Source organism: Pituophis catenifer, unplaced genomic scaffold (assembly GCF_029215685.1).
Source record: "Pituophis catenifer annectens isolate HBS135680 unplaced genomic scaffold, rPitCat1.0.hap2 SCAF_3, whole genome shotgun sequence".
NCBI lineage: Eukaryota > Metazoa > Chordata > Lepidosauria > Squamata > Colubridae > Pituophis > Pituophis catenifer.
In genome coordinates, this window is record NW_027256883.1 from 19195591 (window position 1) to 19221162 (window position 25572).

Consider the following 25572-nt stretch of genomic DNA (forward strand, 5'->3'; position numbering starts at 1 on the left):
AAATAAAATAAAATAAAATAAAATAAAATAAAATAAAATAAAATAAAATAATAAAATATAATAAAATAAAATAAAATATAATAAAATAAAATAAAATAAAATAAAATAAAATATAATATAATATAATTAATAAAATAAAATAAAATAAAATAAAATAATAAAATAAAATAATAAAATAAAATAAAATAAAATAAAATAAAATAAAATAAAATAAAATAAAATAATAAAATAAAATAAATTGATCCAAACGACAGCTCAAAAATGGTGCACAGCTATGAGACTGCAATGATGTTGCTTTTGTCATTGAAGCATAGGAATTTGCAACAAACCTAAGAGGTGAATTATGCCTATTTAACTTATAGGCAGAGCACATCATGAGAAAGGTGGGGCTAGATGAATCAAAAGTTGGAATTAAGACTGCCGGGAGAAATATCAACAACCTCAGATATGGAGATGATACCACTCTAATGGCAGAAAGTGAACAGGAACTAAAGAGCCTCTTGATGCAGGTGAAGAAGGAGAGTGCAAAAGTTGGCTTGAAACTCAATATTAAGAAAACTAAGATCATGGTATCTGGCCCTCTCAATTCCTGGCAAATAGATGGGGAAGAAATGGAGGTATGACAGATTTTATTTTTCTGGGCTCCAAGTTCACCGCAGATGGGGACTACAACCAAGAAATTAAAAGATGCTTACTCCTGCGAAGGAAAGCTATGGCAAAGTTAGACAGCATACTAAAAAGCAGAGATATCACCCAGCCAACAAAAGTGCATATAGTCAAGGCTATGTTTTTTGCAGTTGCAATGTATGGCTGTGAAAGTTGGACCATAAGAAAAGCTGAACACCAAAGAATTGAGGCCTTTGAACGATGGTGCTGGAGAAGACTCCTGTGAGTCCCTTGAACTGCAAAGCGATCAAACTGGTCAGTCCTAGAGGAGATCAACCCTGACTGCTCTTTAGAAGGCCAGATCCTGAAGATGAAACTCAAATACTTTGGCCACCTAATGAGAAGGAAAGACTCACTGGAGAAGAGCCTAATGCTGGGAAAGATTGAGGGCAAAAGAAAAAGGGGACGACAGAGAACGAAGTGGCTGGATGGAGTCACTGAAGCAGTAGGCGTGATCTTAAATGGACTCCAGAGGACAGTAGAGGACAGGAAGGCCTGGAGGAACGTTGTTCATGGGGTTGCGATGGGTCGGACATGACTTCGCAACAAACAACAACAACAACAACAAGTATAGGTACTCCTCAATTCACAACCATTGTGGTTCAGTGTAAAGATGAAAGAAGAAAGTTCAGCAATAAGCCTTAGACTTGCCAATGAAGGGGTGTCCAACCTTGGCAGGTTTAAGACTTGTGGACTTCAACTCTCAGAAAACTTGAGAAATATTGTTGGGACATCTGAAAGACCAAGTTGTGCATAGATTTTCCTGGGAGAAAAAAGAATCTGTGCAGTCATTAAGGGTTGATACCAACTGAATGTCACATCATCATCATCATCATCATCATAAATTCCTATCCAGGAGTGATTGATAAGCATCTGGCATGTTGAAATCAGGGTCATGTTTTGATTTTTTTTGAACAGGTGTCCTAAGGAATTTGGACAGCAACATCAAGTGTGTTTCTTGAGATAACAAATGTATTGTACTGCAGCTTGGTGTTTTTCTTGTTTTTTAATCTTCAGGTGACTGCCAAGTCTGTGTGGACATAATTCTCCTCTTAAGTCTGTTGCAAATTTCTATGCTTGAAAGACAGAAGCAACATCCTTGCTGTCTTCTGGATCAATTTCATTTTTTACTTATTCTGGGAGTATTAAACTGTAGAAGGTCTTCCGTAACAGGAAGAATCATTCTCAGTTTAACTAAAGGATATTGCTTGAAGAGGCTAAAGTGAAAGCTTGTTTTACAGTATTAATGATCAAAGGTAGCAAAACAAGTGCTTTTGTCAATATTTGGCAAATTAAATTAAGGCAGATAAATCTTGCACTCCTCCAAAATGTTATGTTTTTGCTGGATAGAACTCTCCGTGGCTTTTGGATTTTATCCTGTGGAATATGTATAGCTACCATTTCAAATACATCTGGTTAGCTACCATCTCATAACCCCCGTTCAGAAGTCAGATTTTACTTGTTCCCAGGAGTTTATGCAATGCATAGTTATTACGTATTAAAATGTTATCAAGTGTTCTAAATGAAACGTGTCCCCTTATTCCCATTTTGGTTATAACATATTTTGTAATTTGATGTGGAATATTTGCAAGCTGTTGTGGTTGTTGTTGAAAATACTAGTCTGTAATCCTGGACTAATTTAGTGGAGGCATGATAATAGAGTTGGCAAACCAGGTTTTAGCTTTATTTTGGAAAAAAAAAGTTGTAAGCCGTTTTTTAAGAGTTATTTATATATAAAAATATTTTTCTGTCTGAAGTTGGAGTAATGTTGCAAGCTTACAACTTGTGGTCATTAAAAAAAAAAGTTCCTTGAAAAGGTATAATGATTAGAAGCTGTCCTATTATATTGACAGATTGTAGGAGAGTTGCTCGTTTGCTTAATTTTGTCGTCATTGATATCCATAGGATGGAGAGTGGTTAATTCCTGCAGGACAGTGCTCTGGCACATTTTAAATGCTCTCTACATGGGGCTATCCTTGAAAAGTGTTTGGAGACTACAGTTGGTCCAGAATGCAGCCGCGCGAGCTGTCGTGGGTGCACCTAGGTACACCCACATTACACCAATTCTCCGCGAGCTGCACTGGCTCCCTATTGGTCTCCGGTCACAATTCAAGGTGTTGGTTATTACCTTTAAAGTCCTACATGGCTCAGGGCCAGGTTATCTTCGAGACCGCCTTCTGCTGCATCGCTCCCAGCGACCGGTAAGATCCCACAGAGTTCGTCTCCTCCGAGTCCCATCGGCTAAACAATGCTGGCTGGCGGGCCCGTGGAGGAGGGCCTTCTCTGTGGCTGCCCCTGCTCTCTGGAACCAGTTACCTCCTGAGGTCTGGACCATCCCCACCCTATTGGCCTTCTGAAAAGCGATGAAGACCTGGCTTTTCCGGCAGGCCTGAGGCCGTTGATCTCGCTCTTGTGATCTGGCGAGATCCGGCCATGAATGGCGTGAATGAGTTTTTAATGTTTTTAATGTTTTTAATTTTTAAATTTTTTTTTTTAATAATGATTTTTTTGAAATGTGTTGTGAGCCGCCCTGAGTCTTTGGAGAGGGGCGGCATATAAATTGAATTAATTAAATTAAATTAAATTAAAACATACATAGAACTAAAAATTTCCCCCATAGAAAAAATTATACTGTGAAATACATAATATGCTTCATTTGCCTATTATTTTGAAAATAAAAGTGGTAGTTTCATCTTTATCATGAGATGTAGTGTTATTAAACCACAGCCAGTCATAGTTCTGTGATAAATAGGGATGCTTGAGGATTTAATCCAATCCACAGTTCAATTCAAATCAAGCCAAGCTCATCTGGACCCTCAGACAAATCTATGGATGGGAACTCAATAATTGCTTGGATTTAATGCGTCTCCAAATTTTGTGATGCAATTTTTGGCAAGGAAAATCTACTAAAGAGTGTACAAAATACACATTTAGAGTAAAATATGCTTAGAAATGTGTACTTTGAGATAAAATATATTTAGGAATGCATAATTTGTGGTTACAAATGCTAAATGCCTTTTTTTTATGAGGATTGGAAGAAAATGAGAGATGAACACAGAAAAATGGGACCATGTGTAGAAACTGAGAAAAATGGAAATAGTCTGAACAGTCCATCTTTCCTAGGAACTGAGCAGCCAAATGTTACAAAGATAATTGTTACACAAATGATTGTTATTGTTCCATAATAAATAAAAAATATTAAGGCCTCTCTTAATTAAGTGTTTGGATGACAGGGCAACCTTAATAGGGTTAGCCTTGAATGTGGTGTCAAACAAAAACCATAAACACTATGGGTTTTTTTTTCTCTTGTTCTACCCAGAATATTATTTCTAACCTATTTGGCTAACATAGCAAATTCAAAGAATGGATTGGTGGTTTGCATCAGGACCACCAAGAAGAAGGATATTCTAAGATACACTCACAGTTGGACTACAACCAAAGTTTATCATCTATACATAGACAGCATGCAAAAAGGCTTCTGGTTGTTTTTCTACATACATCTTCCTCCTCTTCCTCCAATAATACAATACAATACAATTCTTTATTGGCCAAGTGTGATTGGACACACAAGGAATTTGTCTTTGGTGCATATGCTCAGTGTACATAAAAAGAAAAGATACATTCATTAAGAATCATAAGGTACAACACTTAATGATAGTCATAGGGTACAAATAAGCAAACAAATCACAACGACGCTATAGAGCACTGCACACCAGTACAACTAGACACAAGAACAGTTTTTTCCCGAATGCCATCACTCTGCTAAACAAATAATTCCCTCAACACTGTCAAACTATTCACTAAGTCTGCACTACTATTAATCTTCTCATCATACCCATCACCAAACTGTTCTCGTGTCTAGTTGTTCTGATGTGCAGCGCTCTATAGCGTCGTTTCGAGGGTAGGAGTTGAAACAGTTTATGTCCAGGATGCAAGGGGTCTGTAAATATTTTCACAGCCCTCTTTTTGACTCGCGCAGTATACAGGTCCTCAATGGAAGGCAGGTTGGTAGTAATGGTTTTTTCTGCAGTTCTAACTATCCTCTGAAGTCTGTGTCTGTCTTGTTGGGTTGCAGAACCAAACCAGACAGTTATAGAGGTGCAGTTGACAGACTCAGTAGTTCCTCTGTAGAACTGTATCAGCAGCTCCTTGGGCAGTTTGAGCTTCCTGATTGGCGCAGGAAGAACCTCCTCCTCTTCCTCCTCCATTAAAAGGTAAAAATTTCCCCTTTCCAGTCATATCCAACTCCATGGGGTGATGCTCATCTCTGTTTCTTAGCTGACAGGGTCAGCGTTGTCCGAAGAAATTTGCATAGTCATGTGGCCAGTGTGATTATACACTGAGGCACACAGGACGCTGTTCCTTTCCCATCAAAGTGGTACCTATTTATGTACTTGCATTTGCATCATTTTGAGCTGCTAGATGGGCAGAAACGGGGGTAAATAAAGGGAGCGCACCCCATCGCATTCTGTTCTCGAAACCGGGCTGTCAGCATTCCAGCTGACAAGCTCAACATTTTTAATGGCTGAGCCATCGGGCCCCACCTCTGTTAAAATTGTAACACAAATATAATAACAAACCTGGAGGGAGCAATGTGTAGTACAGTTGTATGGGATTTTAAAGGTGTCTAGAAACTTGACCCAAAAAGAAAGACTGTCTTTCTTCTGAGTTTGCAACTCTGGTGATAATTTCTGGGTAACCTCAATAAAAATGTGTGGACCTCAGTTTGACAAATTGCCCAGAATACTATAGCACTAGCTAAGAATTTGAAATCTGACGCATTCAGAACACTAGCCTTCTAAAATATCTGTTAGCCTGTGGTGTCTCAGAGGCATATTAATCATCTGTCATGTGCTGAGAGGCTAAGCTATGGGTAAAAAAAATATTTCTTACCATTACCACATCCTTTGACTAAAATAAATAGGCAAGCAAACTATGGCTGTTTGAAAAAATTCAAAACGTATCCTCCCCCACCCTTCTCCCCATTTTTATAAGAACAAATTCAAAAAATTAGAAATACCTGGGACACCTGGGATGGGAAGAAATAAATAAATATATCAAATTTATATTTGCTGATAAAGAAATAAAGGGAGACTAGTTTAGATCTATTTCAAGCTATTTAGCTCTCATCAGCTAGCTAAATATAAATTTGGTATTTAGTATTTGGTATATAAAATGGTTTGTTGTGAATGCGACTGCTTGAGGGCTCCTGGATTGGAGCTGAAAGGCGAAAGGGAAGCAGTATGCTCCCTCCCATATTGGGGTAGACCAGGTGCTTCAACAGAAAAACACATAGATAGATAGATAGATAGATAGATAGATAGATAGATAGATAGATAGATAGATAGATAGATAGATAGATTGATTGATTCTCCTTTGGAATGAGTGGAATACCTTACAAGAAAAGACTCTTCACTCAAATCTAAGAACGGTATAAAGGATAGTTAATTGTATTTGGTATGGTTTGTAGCCAGGGTAATTAGAACAGTAATCTAAAACTATAGGGAATGGACCAGTTTTCATGCCTTATATACTTCAGTGGAATGCATTCTTCTGAACTCAGTGAAGCCTATTTTGTAAGTAGGCATATATGTATAGTGGTGTACTAAACTTTTAAGGCTGCAGCTGTGGGACTTTACATATAAGTAAATTCCACTAACCCAAGTTTTGCTTTTGAGGAATTGTACTCTTTAAGTATGCCAAATGATATTATAAATTGTGTTTTTTCAACTGGTGAAACAAAACAGTAATATATTTGCTTATTTATTTACTTGATTTATATCAAACTTTCTGTTCAACCAGAGTCCCAAATCAAATTAGGATTCAAATACCTGTTATGTATATTTCACTTATACACAGAATATCAACTTTTCCTTTGAAAAATCCCATGTTCCATGTTCCCAGAAATTTTTAATCTGTATACCAGTGAGGGAGTGCTGTATGATCCCATGGCATGATCCAATTCCCATATTTATTGTAATGCCAGAATTAGGCATCCTTCTCTTAGCTTGTAAACTCTAAAATTGAAGGATCAAATCTGGAGAAAATTTGACTCTGTAGGCCACTCTCAAAATGAATTAAACAGCTAACAATAAACCATCCTTGATTTCCCCTTCCAGTTTTATTATTTTGTAAAATGCCTTCTTTTTTCTTCCCAGTGTTTTCCCATCCAGTGGCACCTTAGTACTCAACTGCTTTGAAACTTATCGAATTTGATACTCAACACATTTTGGTATGAAAATTTTGCCCCGGTACTCATTGTTTGTTTGATACTCTACGCATAAGCTAGAACTCGTTGATGTCGGCTGCCTTGTGACTCACTACATTATTCCTTATGGGGAAAAATTGTTGGGTACTTATCATTTTTGGTTCTCATCGTGCCTCCTGGAACCTATTAAGAATGAGTACCTAGGTACCACTGTATGTGCAGGGTTCCCCCCCCTTTTTTTTTCCCCTCCAGATCAACAGAGTATTGATTCATTTGTTGGCCCAAAGTCACCCAGATAGTTTTCATGCCCAAAGTGGGACTAGAATTCACAATCTCCTGGCTTCTAGCTTGGTACCTTAACCATTAGAACGAACTGGCTCTCTTGTGAAATATCTGTACGTAAAATATAAATTAAATCAAAAGTTTAAAAGAACTTTCTAGTACTACAGGCTTCTTTGTAAACTTTTTTTTTTTCATTATGAGTCTATATTTAACGTAGTTAACTTGCTGCATATTTTACAACACACAACAATCTTGTCTTGATTTGTACTCTGGAAATAGTTAACAATAATTCAATTAGCGTTTTGGAAGCTTACGTGTGTATATGTGTACGCAAAGATTATATAAAAATGCATTAATTGTCTCCATTCTGTGTCTGGATCCTGTTTATGTCAGCAAGAAGCTGATGGCCTGTGCCACACATTCTTGTTTCTGCTGTAAACTTATTTATTTAAACGATAAAAGGACATTCCACTTTGAAAGAAGACTCAGAAACCATTGGAGAAAGAACTGAGTCAGAATAATGAAATTTGCTCCATTCCATTCAAGGCATGTTGCCGAATGTGAAGCCAACAAATATGCTGGAAAGAGAAGATCACACAATCCGCCATCTTCTTCCCACGCTGCTGCTTTTTATAAGGATGCCATAGAACATGGATCAAGATACTTACCAACTATCCTGAATTTTAAGTCAACATCCAGGTTGGGGGGGAAAATAGAAATATAGCATTGGGAAAATGGTTACAGGTTGAAATCCTTTTCCAGTAAAGGAGAATATTTGTAGCTCAGGGTTGAAATGAGGATCCTTGGTGCTCTCTGAGCTTGGTTGTTTTCTTGCATTACCCACACTAGGAAACACCATCAGTGCTGCTAGGTAATGAAACGTCTGCAAGAAAACAACCAAGCTCAAAAGAGCAGAAGGGATCCCTTAAATCCTCTTCCATATGCAGTAGCGTTGGTCCATTTGTTGTTACTTCTTTACATTATTCCAGTCTTAAAGATAAATCGGATTGATAGTCTGCATATTGTTTTGAAATGAAATTCCTAGGTAGGTGTAAAGAACCTATTCTGAAACTGCCATCCTCTCTCTCCCGCAAAGAACATAAAAGTTTAATACAGTGCTATCATATAGGTTTATTGTAAGATGTATTTAGGTAATATGTATGTATGAACAACTTTTGTAATAAGTAGCAAGCTACCAAATGCATCTTGCTGGCCAATCTAGGACACAGGAGACCAAACTAAATACCGTATTTTTCAGAGTATAAGACACACTTGCCCCCCCCCCAAAAGAGGGTGAAAATTTGGGTGTGTCATACACTGAATGTAGCCCTGCCCACCCATCGGCCTCCACCCTTTGGCCTCTGCCTCCAGCAATTTGCCTCCTTACAGCAAATAGCCTGTTTCTGTTTCAGCTTCAGCACAGGCTGATTAGCACAAGCAGCTGATTGTCAGTTGGATCAGCCTCCCAAGGTTCAGCTATTTCAGGCTGCAGGGATTGCCATAGCCTATTGCCACCTCTGCCCGCCCCATTTTCGGTCTCCGCTTGCCCCATTTTCCACACATTCCAATCTCCGCTGCCCAGAATGGTCGGAAAATGGAGGCTGGAAATGGGGTGCGAGGAGGCGGCAATAGGCTATGGCAATCCCTGTAGCCTGAAACAGCTGATCCTCGGGAGGCTGATCCAACTGACAATCAGCTGCTTGTGCTAATCAGACTGTGCTGAAACTGAAATGGGCTGTTAGCTGTTTGCTGCCATGAAGCAAATTGCTGGGAGGCAGAGGCAGATTTTTTTTTCTTGTTTTCCTCCCCAAAAAAGGTAGGTGCGTTTTATAGTCCAGAGTGTCTTATACTCCGAAAAATATGGTAGGCCTTTTCTGTGATAACAGCAAGCTTCTTTTGTTCACTTCAGAAAACATGCTATAAATAATTACATATTATCTGCATTATAGTAGTTTGATTGACTAGAAATGGGCAGTAAGCATGGACAATAATAATAGAGGTCATTTAAGCGCAATTTCACTTTGGAAGAGATTATAACTGCAATCAGTAGCTGTATCCAAATATGATTTCCTAAATAATCAGTTGTTTTATTAACGGTTGTCAGGAAAGACTGATTTAAAGCCATATTAGCAGATCTGGGGCCCTGCTATTGCAAAGACCAAGAGATAAACCTTGTCTTGGGGAAAATTTGAAATTAATCCCCCCCCCTCCCGGAGGAACTAGAGCAGATTGGGCTAAACTAAAAACAGCTGCAAAATAATGAGGAAGGATGAAAACAGTGAAAATGTGGATTATAGGTTAAGAGAGACATGAAATTGTAGTGATGAGGGACTCCCAAAATCTTTGAGAGTCAAATTTTGCTAAGCATAGTCCTTTCACAAAATTGTTGATATGTCTTGCTCACAGTTTTCTGTTTCAGAGAGTGCAGAACAACACAGGACACAAACCAAAAGAAAGGTCTTAGTCAAAGTTAAACATTCTTAAAAAAAGGTTTTACACACGGACGGACGGAAAAAAATACTTAATATAGTAGGAACACTAGGAGCATGTCATGATATTAGACTTTGTGATTTTAAGTCAAAGTGAAGTTGTGTATAGTCAAATTCTTACATATTAACTTTGTGAAATCCCGGAGAACAAGTCAAGTCCCGTATTACTGGAGGAGAGGATGTTATGTATATTAAAAATCAATAGTGGGGAGGAGAAAGGATCCAGAGAACTATTGATCAGTCATTTTGGCTTCAATATTTAAGAAATTTGAGAGACTATAAAGCAATTGATCTGTAACCATTTTGAAAACAAAACAAAGCATCTGACAAAAGTACTTTGTGGCATTCAGATTAGCAAACTAGTTACACGGTTGGATAGCATGAGAACATAATAGTTACTTAGCGGGATTTAAAATCATACTTAGATTCAAAGAGTCAGTACAAATAGTTCAAACTAAAACAAATTATTGAGGGGCAGTTCTTGTACTGTTCAACCTTTTACAAGAGATTTGAATGAAAAGATGAAGGAGATACTTATTAGATTTGCAGATGACACATAATTGGACGAGGCAAATGCCTTAGAAGATTGATATTACACTCAAGGCAATCCTAACCAGCCTTGATATTTAGAGAATTGTTATGGTATTTAAGAGAAATAGTTACTAAGTTCACTGAGAAATAACAGATGTACAGATGCAGAATGGGGAATATTTAGCTCGGTAAATAGTATTTGTGAAAAAGTAATACTTGAAGAGTTGAATGGAGCAGCCCAACCTTCCAATTCTTCAGGCAATGTGAGTATTATTCAATACTTATTCAAAAGGTTGGATAATCTTCCCATCAGCTCTGGCAGTGGACTTTCCTGAAACATGTAGACATTGTTTCTATTTACCTTCTGCCTTTACCTGAACATACCAGAGAACCTCGGATCTCCTGTAGGCAAAGCTTTGCCTGCTTCACTAATCCCTCCTTTTTAGAGTCACAAGTTTTAAAACTAGAGGTGGTTGTCTCTCCAAATTAAGCCATTCGGAGAATCATTTGAAAATCTGGAAAGGTTTGCCTTCAAATAATTCAAGAATGACTAGAAGGTCTCTGCTTTCGTGTCTGTGAGCTTTGCAACCTCAAGAGATTCCTCAGAGCCAAATAGGACAGCAGATTCTCCCACCCTTACTTCACTAGGGCATCCTTCAAAAATAGCCGAGATTCATATGTAAACTTATCCTACAAAATGTTTATTGTCCCTCTCTCTTTTTTTTCCCTCTCTCTCTGTCTCTGTCTCTCCTCTCCAGTTCAATATCAAATGGAAATGATGCGTAGTCTTCGCCATGTCAATATTGACCATCTCCATGTCGGCTGGTATCAGTCCACGTACTACGGCTCCTTTGTTACCCGTGCTCTCCTGGATTCCCAGTTCAGTTACCAGCACGCCATCGAGGAATCTGTCGTTCTCATTTACGGTTAGCATGTGTGGCTTTTTCTGTATTATTCCTTCCATCACCACCACCACCGCCACCAACAACCCCAATTCCTCAATATTATTATTATTATATACATCGCCTATGAACTCCCTGCCTCAAGAGCTGCCTTGGCAGACCTTTGGCAAGTAAATACCAACTCTGTGTCTGCAGCAGCCTCAGCAGCAGCAAAGTCTAGACAGAGTTTCCTTCTTTTTGTTTATTTTTCTTGCTATCAGAGCCCTGATGTGTATGTTTTGGAATGCCAGAGGAGCTGCTTCATTTTTATTCCTCCCAATTCCCATCCCTCATGGAAGGGGCTGGTGGAACTACACCAGATGTCTTAACAAGCCCAGCTTGCTGGAACGTCTGGCTCGGCATAAGACTGACCAATCATAAAGCAGATTGCCAAGTATTTCTCTTCTCTCCCCCCCCCCCACCTCCCCTTCCCAATTTTTATGCATCTGATAGAAGCATACAAAACCTGGACTGTTTCGTTGCACGAAGATTCCCCCCCCCCTTTTCTGCTGATTTCTTTTTTTTTTCTAACGGCGTTTCCTAAGCTCTCCAAGCCAGATGTTCTGCGCTGTATCAGAACCGTAGGCAATTTAACAGCTTTATAGCTGTCCCCTCCCTGAACACTCACAGCTTTGCCATATCTGGCAAGCTCACATATAGTTTCCAGCTGAGAAGTAAATGTAACGTCCTGAGTGTCTGTCAGAAAAAATACTAATGAATGCGATCAATCTTACAAGCTGCCCCTAAATTGTTTCAGTATGTTAACAATTGGATTACAGTAAAGAACAAGTTGTTAAAGTATATACTTATTCTGGCTGGAAATATTGCATCATCAGGTCCTGATGAATTTTCCACTTGTTTCACTCTACTTGGGTTTTCATTTTATCACACTGATCGCTAAAGGTTTTTTGTTTTTTTTTTTGGCTGGGTTTGGTTTTAGACAACCAAAAATAAATATATTTTTGTTTGATTTTTTTTTTAAATTGTTCTTTGGCAAGTCTGCCTCAACTGTTATCTTGCCACAGACATTAAACACCTTTGCCCTAGAGACTACATAGTTTTTTTCTTTTAAAAATTCATAATTTTTTCCATCTTTAATGGTAGTTCATCAACGTGTAAAGTATTTACACATTTTTAAAAAAACAAGGCAACTGGAAACATTTACCTACATAAATGTGTTTTTTAAAAAAAAAAAAATACTGAGTCTGCATACTGTGCTGCATCATGTAACTCCCTTGAGTTTTAAATGTGGTGATGGGTGTGTGGACCCCGAGTCTGGCTTATTTGCATTGGGGAAGATAAAAAAATAAAATAACAATTCGTAAAGCTCATTTTTCTAGCATTATTTTAGAAATTTGATTCCCGCTTTCTCTTTTCCCTTTCTGTGTCGATTCCCAATTTGTTTCTGGAACTATTTAAAATATTGGCTGTCAGGTTTTGAAACTCTAGTCCAGAAAAGGCTAACTATGGGACTGCATGTGGTTTTCCAGCAGTTTTAGATTGCACCTATGAAATAGAGCAGCAGAATGGGCAATTTTTGACGATAGAGTTTTCTTTGTTTCTTTTTCTCGTTTCAAAAATGAGATTTGGAACAGGAAGCCTTTCGGAAGCAAATCAGTTTTGCTTCTTCTGCCTTTTCAGTTACCCTACATCTGAGGTTCTGAAATCATGGAACTGGTTATTTTAAGAGAACTCTCACTCCAATATTTACTGTATTTTTCCATGTATAAGACACTCCCACGTATAAGATGCCCCCATGTTTCATGTAGCTTGTAGTAAGCACACTACAGATGTGCAGAAACCATCTTGTTAGAGTGAGTAATACAACAAGAACAGGAAATGCATCGCAGGAACAATAGAGATGAAACCTAGAGTGGTAATGTGATACAAGAAACGACTACAATAGAGAGGAATGATAGAGCAGCATATAAGAATTAGGGTCATCTGGCATGTGTGGTCTTCTCCTCTGCCTCCTGTGTATAAGACGCCCCTCCATTTTCAAGAAAATGTTTAAAAGAAAAAGTAGCGTCTTATACACGGAAAAATACGGTACCATTCAACCCCAGGCTAAAGGGAGGGACAGGAATTTAAGAAGCTAAGCTTTAATGCACCCAATTCTGTGGAATTGTCTTCCCAAATACATGCTTGTTGCTCAGTTATCTCCTGTCCTTTTTGTTGCATTGCCCTCATGTTGGAAGCATCGAGGCGCTTCCAGGTTGAAAGGATTAGCAGGTGACATCTCACTGCCTGGAGGCCGATCAGTTGGGGGCTCCTTTCATATCCCCAGCAGGAGCTCGAGCAAAGGATGGGAGCTTATTCCACCCGATGACAGCCCTTGAGTCTTGAACGTGGGCTACCAATCCCGCGTCCTTAACTGTTCGAGCCTTGGTGCTCTTCATCCTTTTTTGTGGGGATAGAATTCTGAAGCAGGGTTTCCCAGTCTTGATAACATTTAAGATATGTGGATTTCAACTCCCAGAATCCCCAAGTTGGCTAAACTGTTGTAGTCGTACCATTCTAAATAACTAATAAATTCGTTACTGACCTCTATATAGAAATGGAATTAAATTAATAATATTTTTTTAAGAGAGGATCTGTTTCCACTATTGTATTCTATTTTGAAATAAAATCATTAAGATGTTCTTTTAGAGAGAATCTGTTTTGATCATTGCATAGTATTTTGATATTCAACCATAAAAAAATAAAAATTTTAATAATGCCAATACTACTACTACTAATACATGCTTTTGACGTTTCTTTAATCCACAAATTGTGGTTTCATAGACGGAGCAAAACAGTACCGACATTTTTTTTCTGATAATTAAAAGACATACAAAAAAAATGGCCCAATATGAATTGCTCAGATGAAATTTCATTGTTTTCCTTTTGTTTTCTCTCAGATCCTATAAAAAGTGGTCAGGGCTATCTCTCCCTAAAAGCATATCGTCTGACACCTAAATTGATGGATGTTTGCAAAGAGAAGGATTTTTCACCAGAAGCGTAAGTGCACGAGGAAATTCTGGGTGTGGGTGGCAGATGGACCGGAGGCATAAAATAGTCAAATCGTTTGTGGTGAAACACTGTAAAACCTACACAGGTATGATATATGTGCTTTCCCAGTAGCTGCAAGTAGTGAGAGCCTTCACGACTGATATGGTAAAGAAGCAAAATTTGCTTCACCAAAGAAAGATTTGCTATGCCTATCATTCCAGACAGAGGACAAGCGCTTAAGGCAAATGAAATTGAGCAGAACAGACAGAAAATACAAGGCTTCAATTCTTCACATAAAAATGTGAAGGTCAAGAATCCTGGTTTTAGCCATTTTACTTTTTGTGTGTCTGTTTATGTGTAATTAAAACTTTTAGATATAAAGGGGCTTCTGATATTCTTCACAGCAATTATATGTACAAATATATTTAACCCCCCCTCTCAAGTTTTATCATATTACTCTTCTTTTTATAATTTATCCCATCTAATTATCAAACCACAATTCAAAAGTTCTTTTTTTTCTCTTCATTTTTTTAATGCAAAAAGCACACGAGAGGCTTCTGATCATCAATAAGCGTAGGTAATGTCTTTTCTGTAATCAGTGAAGTTAACTTACCTTTTCAGGAAAAACTGTGAAGTTCACCAACCATTCCTCCAGTCTGGATAGTGTCAAATCTTTCCATCTTTACATATAATAAACTTGCCACAGTCATCTTATATTCCATGGCTTTCCTATTGATCCTAAAAGGAGCTGTTTTACTTCTGAGTATTCCCTTGCATATAATAGTCCCTGTTCTAATTTTTAAGACAACTAACAAGGCCTACATAGGTAGGAGCTTGAGGGCCACAATCTTGAGTATCTATGGCCTAATTTACACAATGTGCTTAAAAAGAGCCTTGGTGGCGCAGCAGACTAAACTGCTGTTAAGTAACACCAGCTGCCTGCAATTACTGCAAATTCAAATCTCACCAGGCTCAAGGTTGACTCAGCCTTCCATCCTTTCGAGGTAGGTAAAATGAGGACCCGGTTTGTGGGGGCAATAAGTTGACTTTGTATAAAAAAGAACACCGCTTTGGGGGCGGGGGCGAAAGCCCTACTAAGCAGGTATATACAAAAGTATGAAGGCTATTGCTTAACGCATTGAGTCCCTGAGTCTCCAGAGAAGGGCAGCATATAAATCGAACCAATACATACATACATACATACATACATACAACACAATGGTCTGGGGTCACACATCACACTAAAGAAGAGGTTTATAACCTGATCTGGTCTGAAGGTGACAATCGTTTTTTTAAAATACTTTCTATGGGCTAACTCCAAAAAGCACTAAATCAACGCATCTCATTTATTTTGTGAGTTTTAGGTTTTTGTGTGTTTTGAATCAGGACTCTTGGCAACTTCCTGAACTAGTCCCTACTGTTTTCTTGATTTCTCCAAAATTTTAGAAATGATTTGCCATTTACCTAGGGCTGAGACAGAACGATTGGCCCAAGATCACCCAGATGGCTTCATGCCTAAGATAGGAGTCTCTTGGTTTGTAGCCCAGTGCCTTCCCCACCACACCAAACTGGCTCTTTGATTTTGTTTACCTTTTATTAAAATTAAATGTATGTAGTAGTATAGTATGATAGCAGCATCAGGCTGATTTTGTTTGGGCTTCTTCAGAAGGTAGGCAAGTCACACCTAATTAATAGTGGGATGATAGAGTTTCAGGAAATTTTTAGGAAATAAGAAAGCGAAGACAAATTATTACTTCATTTTTTTTTCTATTAATGACCCTGTAATCCCTTGCTTCGGGGTGGAGTTGGGGAGGCTGAATGGAGCTGAGCGTTTACTGGCCGGATGCCCTTCCTGATGCCTACTCATAGCTCACAGCATATATTTTCTCGTTACGCCTAAAGAGAGAAATATCTGCTGGTACCTAGGACCGAACTCACAGCCTCCTGACTGTGAGGCAAGAGCTCCAATTCTAGGTCACCATGCTGCTCACAAGTTACTACTGTATAACTGCATGAAATGATGTCTTGAAGTCATTGGGAATTGAGACTAGAATTTATAATACAATTACTCCATAGCTTAGTGTTTCCTGTTTATATCGTGTTATTGGTTACAATTTTAGAACATGTTTTAGAGATCTATAAAAGCTGTATGCTTTTACCTGAGGTAATGCACCTCTGAATTAAATTGTAAACCCTATTTTGAAAACCACCATGACCAAGTTAGCATAGTACCCCAAAAGAAACAATAGTATGCTTAGCTGGGTATGAAAATCCAGTCTCTTATTTTGAAAATACTGAAACTGCTATTCTATAGCCTTATCTCTTATGTAGTCTTCAATATGAAGGAATTGCCTTCCATTTTCAGCAAATTGTTTCTGTGGGTACCAGAGCAAAAAACAAGTATCTTTTAAATGACAAGAATTGCCACACTTGTTCTAGTTGCAGAACAAAATTGTCTGAAGGCTACATTTGGGGCAAATATTGATTGACCTTTTAAAATGTGTTTTAGAGCCATGGCTCTGTAAATCTGTTGTATCAGAACTAGTGGGATTTTCTCTGAATGTCTTTTAAAGTGTGTTTCATCTTGATTTGCCATGATATAGCTGTTGACATGAACATTAACAAAATTGAGTTGAACTCTAGTCCAGAGCAATGATAGAATTTTCCCCCAAATTGCTTGAGCCCAAAGCACTGTTTCTCCTCCGATCATCTCTAGTCAACCAAGGGCACCTTATTATATAGATTGATCATTTTCATGACTCAAGAAGAAGAGCAGAGAAGATCCAGGGGACCTAGAAAACATTGAATATATTTAGTATAAGAATAAATGTTTTAAAGTTGTATAATCCGACAGATCCTCATTGTTTAAAGATCTTGGACCAACCCCCTACACCCACCCCCAAAAAATTGTCCTGTCCTCAAGATGTATGAACAATTTTGCATTGTGATTCACTACAGCAGTTGGCAATTCTGAAAATTCAGATGCAGTATATCTATTGTGTACCAGCTGGACAAAGCTGTTCTAGATAATCACCCCAAAGCCTGCTCATTGTTTTAAGCAGATCTTTAATCCAGGATCTCCTGTGCTATGTGACGTGCCATTTTGAAGTCTTGTTCCTTTAAAAATAACTTGCAGTGTACCATATAAGGTCACAGCATCTGGAAGTATAAAGGTAAAGGTTCTTTTAACGTAACGGAGCTCACCCCATTACACGGCACTAGGGATTCAAACCACTGAACTGCCGACTTTACAAGCTCAGCGTCTTAGCCATTGAGCCACCGTGTCCCTATAGATGAAAGTATATAAAAGTCCTAAGGCATTCTAGATTAGGATGAAATTACTAACAAGTAAGCAGCTGAGGGGTAATCTAAGCAATTGTAAAGAATAAGTCTTTGTTTCAATGAATAAGGTAGAATAGATGAATTGTGTTAGAAAATGAGGAAATGTATGTAGCATACAAGCCAGAAATTCACAGGTATTATATATAGATGCTTTAGCCCAATCTTGGAACCATCAATCATTGGCGTGGTCTGTGCGAATACTGGAGGTAGATTGTGTTACTGAGACAGTGGCATTCTAACTCAACATTTCATGAGGTCTTGGTGTATCTCCTTCCAAAAAAAGGTGAAGAATACTGACATTTCATTAGATTTGCAGATGCAAGATTGCATTTATTTTAACGTTAGGAAAAGAACTATTTTTATTTAATTTTGGTATCTCAAAATACCACTTTAGATGAGTTAATTTGCAGCATGGTGCCCACATTGTTTGCCCACATTGTGGCCTACAAAATCTACAGTGACACTTGGCGGTCTGCATAAAATCAAGGCTTGAGGGCCAGGACTCATGGTTAAGAGTCACATTCTTGTAAAAACATAACTCAATGCCTGTGTATTCATTTGGTACTACAATGGACTCTGGAGTTTCCTTCTGAAAAAAATAATGTATGATACTATGGGCAATGAGGATGTGAAGAGCTTCTAAGAATGCATTTAGTTAAACCAGCCTTCTTTGCATTTAGGTTGATGTTAAATCATAGCACACACACCTGTGTCTAAAGGACAAGATTAGCTGGACACATTCTCCATTTCTTCCTGTGTTTTATATCCACAAGTATCGAGTAATTAAAAGAGAACTTTAGAATACCAGTATGTATGGTTCACATAACTTGATTAGCGGCTTGTTCTCTGAAGTCCAGTTGACGGATAAAGTTGAAGTAAGAGATCAAAATTATGACATCTCCATCTGTAGAAGGTGTTGATACCCTCCACATCCCAGCTAGAGGAAAAGATCAGGATACTCATTGGAGTATATTTGATTAATGACATAGATATAAAAGTTTAAAGGTTTCCCCTGTCCAATTGTTACTGACTTAAGGGGGCAATGCTCATCTCCAGTTCTCTGAAACACATTTCCAACATCATGAGGACAGCATGAAAATATGGAATGCAGTAATCTTTCCTGCCGAAGCAGAAACTATTTACTTAGTTGCATTTGCATGCTTTCGAACTGCTATCAAATAAATTCTGGATTTCACAAGCTATTTTCTAGGGTTTTCAACAATGGTTTTTCCTATAACATTTTTTGTAGCCAGATTGAAAAAGTTTGGGGGAAAAGAAATTGTAGATGGCATGGTTTCTTTTTAAAATTGCAGACTAAAAAAGAAAAAAGAAAAGCTTTCTCCAAATGATCTTTTCTTTCCTCTTTTGCCATTTGCGTTCTTTCTTTTTTTAAGTCGTCAGCTTTTCAATTTTGTTAAAAAATAAAAAGAAATCCCTGGGTAATGCTCAGACTAGGAAAGAAGGGGACAGTCTGTTGGGTTTGGAGGTGGACAGGGTGCTATGTAAATATTTATTTCACAATTTGGAGAATGAAGTGTTGGTTCCATCTTTTGCAAAACTGCAAAAACCATCAGCTAGTATTTGAGAAGGGGAAATATATTTAGATAGTAAGCAGCAAGAATAATAATTGGGTTTCCTTATAAAGCTAAAAGATCCCTTTGAAAGTTTGAGCAAATAAAAACAAGAAGAAAAAATGTCACTTTTAAAATCAAAAGCAGCATCTAACAGCAAAGGGTAAGAAACAGGAAGAAGAAAAACTGTTAAGATCCGTAGGTTTTGCCCTGATTTTTGTGGAAAGGGGAAAATGTGTTGGATCCCATACTTGCAAACTCAGTGTGTATGGGATTTATTTTTCCATATTTTTATTAAGATGAGAAGGGTAGCTCGTTCTGTGTACTCTAAGGCAGGGGACTGGTTGAACAGAGAAGAACTTTGAAGAATGTCCTTCTACAATTTAACACAGAGGTGCTGAAGAATGCTGTATGGGTAGTCCTCAATTTACGACCACAATTGAGCCCCAAATTTATGTTAAGTGAGAAATTTGTTAAGTGAGTTTCGCCCCATTTTATGACTTTTCTTGCCACATTTGTTCGATTGATTCACAAGTGAATCACTGCAGTTCTTAAATTAGTAACACGGTTGTTAAGTGAATCTGGTTTCCCCATTGACTTTGCCTGTCAGAAGGTCACAAAGGGGGATCATGACCCCCTTGACCCCGGGACACTCAACCGTCATCAATGTGAGTCAAGCATCCAAATATAAACCACGTCACCATGGGGGAATGCTGCAATGGTCGTAAGTCATTTTTTCCCCCCAATGCCATTGCAACTTTGAATGGACGCTAAATCAACTGTTGTAAATCGAGGACTACCTGTATTTTCCTGTCAGGAGAAATGCTCAAAATGTAGCTCATCCACCCATTTAAAAACTATTCCTATCCCTTTCAGACAATGGATAATTAATACGGTAGGCATCTACTGGAAACGAGGATTCTTCTCTGATGGTGTAATGGGACAACCTGTCCTGCCTTATCACTGTCTACATCTTCTCAGGCTCAACGTCTCCAGTTATGGTTGATTCAGTTTCTAGAAATTCTAGTCAATACGGCTGCTGATTCTATTAACAGCCTATTTCCCAAGTTGAAGTCCTAACACTTCTGAAGGACTTCAGTCTGGAGAAGACTGGTTTCAGAGAAAGGTTTCCTTGCTCTTCTCTAGTGGAAGAACTTAAAATTAGAATTATGCAACTAGTTGCCCAAGAGGACTTTTCAGTACCTGCATCCCTTTCTCTCTCTCTCTCTCTCTCTCTCTCTCTCTCTCTCTCTCTCTCTCTCTCTCTCTCTCTCTCTCTCTCTCTCTCTCTCCCTCTCTCTCTCTCTCTCTCTCTCTCTCTCTCTCTGTGTGTGTGTGTGTGTGTGTGTAGTACAAATAGTTCTTTTCTTCAAGAGGGCTGAGAACAACTTAAATACTCTGCTGCCCCCACCCATCCATAGAACTTGAGAGCCAGGCAGTGGTGGCTTTCAAAAATTTTTACTACCGGTTCTGTAGGTGTGGCTTGATGGGCGTGGCAGGGGAAGGATACTGTAAAATCTCCATTCCCTCCCCACTCCAGGGGAAGGTTACTGCAAAATCCCCATTTCCTCCCGATCAGCTGGTACTTGGGAGGCAGAGAATAGATGGGGGCGGGGCCAGTCAGAATTTTTACTACCGGTTCTCCGAACTGCTCAAAATTTCTGCTACTGGTTCTCCAGAACTGGTCAGAACCTGCTGAAACCTACCTCTGGTGCCAGGTTTTTTAAAATTGGATTGTGGCTACAAAGAACAGATGTGTGGAAGCCTTTAAAACTCACCTTTAGTTTTAAATTATAAATGAAAACATGGTAAAAAACAACAACAACAAACCCAATGAAGGACCATAATGGTACTCTGCAGTGTACCGACATTGAAAATCCAAGAATCCCATTCTGTATTGATCTAATTCTCAGAACAGATGACATCATAATATGGTTGCCTGGTTTTGATTTAGCATGTCCAGTCATTATGGTTTGTAAACAGTAATTTATAGTTTACCATGTCATTGAACCCAGCCACTTTAATGGCTAGAATGTTGCATGAATCTAGCCAATATTCTTTTGTCAAAGGACAACTGCCAGGATTATGCCTCTATTTTTTTTAATATGCTGATTTGAAGCATGTAGGACTTCCAAAAAAAGATTGTTGTAGTATTTTCCCCATGCAGTCTCTAATGCATGAATAATTATTTAAAAGTAACTGGCATAGCAAACTTGCCTGGAGAAAGGCCAGGTTTGAATTCGTGCTCTGAAAAGCTTTGTGTGTGCATGTAGAGGTCGATATGCTTTTTGTACAGAAGCAAACCGATCGTATATTTGGCAACACTGGAGTTCTTTACAGGAGTTCAGAAATGAAGGCAGCACCACTGTTGTGGAATTTTTAAGGCATGGGGGTATAATTTGTGTATGTGTATACATGTGTGTGTGTATCGTGTTTCCCCGAAAATGCGACCTACTAGAAAGTAAATCCTAGCTTGATTTTTACACGTGAGCCCAATATAAGCCCTACCCCCAAAATAAGCCCTAATTAAGACCCCACCCACTCCAAGGTGCATAGGTAATAATAAAGCTAGGGTGGGGATGGGGGAGTGGAGCTGCCCTACTACTTACCTTCAGATAGTTGCAGCCAGGCCTCACACACCTCGGCCCATTTCTTTTGCTGCAGCAAGGCTTCCCTGAAGGCCTCTGTAGCCAATAACAGAGGTCCAGATTGATCCGGAGCTCTGTTATCGGCTGCAGAGACCTTCAGAAAAGCCTTGCTGGCCTTGCTGGATGAAGAAGTTCCTGAAGGCCTCTGATAGCGAAAAAAGGGCTGGGGGCGACGCGTGCAAATGAGGTGAGTCAATGGATGACATCCTTCCCAGAAAAATAAGACCTGGTGCCTTTTTTTGGTGGCAAAAAAATATAAGACAAGGTCTTATTTTTGGGGAAGCACGGTACAACACACACACACACACACACACACACACACACACACTTACATACATATTTATATATGTGTGTGTGTATGTATAAGATGTCTTCTATTCAATTTTTGATTTCTGCCTGGACTGGTCTTTATTGGCAAAATTTTTTGGAAGTGGTTTCCCATTGGCTCCTCCTTGGGGCTGAGAGAGAGTGACTTGCCCAAGGACTGGCTTAAATTCACAATCTCCCAGTTTCTAGCCTAAAGTCTTAACCACTATCCCAAACTGACTATTAATTTATTTTTGACCATATTGACAGTGACTGTCACCTCCAGCATGCCAAAGACACCAATGTTTCTGTATATTGTTAGGATGACTTAGTGACGGGTACATTGCTTGTCCTCCAATTTTGTTTTTATTTTTATTTTTATTTTTTTTGTAAGAGAACCTAATTAAGCTTAAAAGGAACCCCAAAGTTCTCTAGATCTTGATATGATCATTGGTTCTTGACTCTTCACACTTGCAACCCAAGTCTGTTTATTTTGGTCTGTTTTTCCCATAAAAAATGTTACAAGTGCGTGGAATAAATCAGTTTTCCCTCTAGGCTCTTTGTCTTCCATGCCTTCCAAAAATTTATCATCCACGATTGGAAAAATGGAGCATGGTAGTCTCTGCAATGAGAAGCTGAGAATATTGCTTGTTTCTGGTGTGACTGTAAGAAATATATATGTGCTTTCTCATTTCAGGTTGAAAAAAGCAGGAATTGCCTTTGAAAACATGTTTGAGGAAGTCCCCATTAACATCAGGAACTCCTACCTGATCAATGTTCTTCTTTGGGAGCTGGAAAAGAAGTCAGCAGTTGTAAACAGACATGAATTGCTCAGCCTCGCAAGCAAGTAAGTGCTGATTTGAAATCAAAATGCAGTATGTGCTTCTCGTCTTTAGTTGAAATCATTGTAGAAATGAGAGGACAATCATTTCAGAAATGTCATCATTTTGAATTTAGAATAGAATAGAATAGAATAGAATAGAATAGAATAGAATAGAATAGAATAGAATAGAATAGAATAGAATAGAATAGAATAGAATAGAATAACAGAGTTGGAAGGGACTTTGGAGGTCTTCTAGTCCAACCCCCTGCTTAGGCAGGAAACCCTACTCCACTTTAGACAAATAGTTATCCAACATCTTCAAAACTTCCAGTGTTGGAGCATTCACAACTTCTGTAAGCAAGTTGTTCCCACTGATTAATTGTTCTGTCAGGAAATTTCTCCTTAGTTCTAAGTTGCTTCTCTCTTAGTTTCCATCCATTGCTTCTTGTCCTGCCCTCAGGTGCTTTGGAGAATAGCTTGACTCCCTCTTCTTTGTGGTAGCTCCTGAGATATTGGAACACAGCTATCATATCTCCCCTAGTCCTTCTTTTCATTAAACTAGACATACCCAGTTCCTGCCACCATTTTTCATATGTTTTAGCCTCCAGTCCCCTAATCATCTTTGTTGCTCTTCTCTGCACTCTTTCTAGATGCCTTATAATGCCTTGGTAAAGCCACACTTGGAATACTGCATTTCTTTCTAGAGTTTCCACATCTTTGTTATATCGTGGTGACCAAAACTGAATGCAGTATTCCAAGTGTGGCCTTAACCAAGGCATTATAAAGTGATATTAACACTTCACGTGATCTTGATTCTATCTCTCCGTTTATGCAGCCTAGGACTGTGTTGGCTTTTTTGGCAGCCGCTGTACACTGCTGGCTCATATCCAAATGGTTGTCCACTAGGATTCCAAGGTCCCTCTCACAGTTGTTACTATTGAGCAAGGTACCACATATACTGTACCTGTGCATTTTGTTTTTCTTCCCTAAATGTAGAACCTTACTTTTTTCACCATTGAATTTCATTTTGTTAGTATTAAATTGACAGAAAATATAGGCTAGATGGTTGGAGAATTTCACCTGGTTATTACAAAAAGAGAGGCATTTGGATCATATTTCCATCAATTTCATACTAACTCAGAGAGAGAATTGTCATCCAACTCTTCCAGAGGATAGCATATTGGCAGAAGCCAATTTGACTTCAGAGTGATTTAACAGATATGGGTAAGACATCAATTAGGATTTTAAAGTTCAAGATGGCTTTTGTAAGTGACAGAATTATGCACAAAATGATTCAACTTACATCTTAGACTGCAGTTTCTCTATTTTCCATTCATATGAATTGTGCCTTTCTCTCCTTTTCAACACATTTATTTTCCTTCAGATAAAATGCTTTTTTTTTTTTTTTAATCTCAGGCTTTCAAATCAGTTTCTTTGTAAGAGACCTTTTCACTGAGAATACTTTTCTGGCCTTTTTTTTATATTCCTAAAAACAAGATTTGAAGAATATCCTTCAGCAACTTTCTACAACTTTATGTGTCCGTATATGATGGGTTTCCAATTAGATAATCACTCAAACAGCCTGCCATTGGCTGTGCTAACTGTGGATTATGAGAAAGTCCAATAGATATAGAGGTCACTAGTGTGAGGAAAACTGTTTTACAGAAGAAGTTGAATATTATATAATTGACACTCACAAGAGACCCCATATTATAAACATGTTGGTTGCCTTCAGTTCCATTCTAGAACAGTAATGGCTGTACCTGTAAATTCTTAGATAATACCTCTTCAAATTATCAGTCAATAATCATAATCATAGATTATTTCTAGATTTAATCATGTATAAATTGCAATTCCAAATCAGCTCTTAATCTAATTTAACATTCTGATGATTTGGGACACCACTTCAATATACATCTTCTGTTTATCAGTATTTTGAATTTGTCCAATAACACTTGTTCTCTTCAGTTGCATATATATTGTTTGTTTGTTTGTTTTATTAAATTTGTATACCGCCCTACTCCCGAAGGACTCAGGGCGGTGAACAGGCACAAGATAAAATACAGAAATACAAAAGTTAAAAACAATTTAAAACCAAATTAAATAATATTGGCCCACGACAATTAAAATCCCAATAAATTTAAAACAAATTAAAATTTCAATTTAAAATTTAAAAGAAAGGGGAGAAAAATTAGGCCAGGCCGGCTTGCTGGAATAAAAGGGTCTTAAGAGCACGGCGGAAGGTGCACAGATCCGGGATCCTTCGTATCTCCGGGGGGAGCTCGTTCCAGATAGTGGGTGCCCCCACAGAGAAGGCCCTCCCCTGGGGGCCGCCAGTCGACACTGCTTGGCTAATGGCACCCGGAGGAGACCCTCTCTATGAGAGCGTACCGGCCGGTGGAAGGCTATTTGTGGTAGTAGGCGGTCCCGTAAATAACCAGGTCCTAAGCCATGGAGCGCTTTAAAGGTGGTAACCAAAACCTTGAAGCGCACACGGAAGACCACCGGGAGCCAGTGCAGCTCGCGCAGGAGAGGTGTTACACGGGAGCGCCATGTTGCTCCCATAGCCACCCGCGCGGCCGCACTCTGCGCCAGTTGGAGCCTCCGCGTGCTCCTCAAGGGGAGCCCCATGTAGAGAGCATTACAATAGTCCAGGCGGGAGGTGACGAGGGCATGAGTGACTGTGTGTAGGGAGTCCCGATCCAGAAAGGGACGCAACTGGCGGATCAGGCGAACCTGATGAAAAATCCTCCCGGTCTTACATTTTAGAATAG

At 38.7% G+C, this 25572-nt stretch overlaps 1 protein-coding gene across 1 annotated transcript in view; it reads left to right on the forward strand.

Moving 5' to 3' along the window:
* Positions 1–25572, forward strand: part of EIF3H (eukaryotic translation initiation factor 3 subunit H) — an 81717-nt gene that overhangs the window by 45807 nt on the left and 10338 nt on the right. Inside the window, exons 3-5 of the mRNA XM_070942046.1 lie at positions 10935–11102; positions 14018–14117; positions 22673–22822. Coding sequence (XP_070798147.1) covers positions 10935–11102; positions 14018–14117; positions 22673–22822 — 418 coding nt within the window. The remainder of the gene's footprint in view (positions 1–10934; positions 11103–14017; positions 14118–22672; positions 22823–25572) is intronic.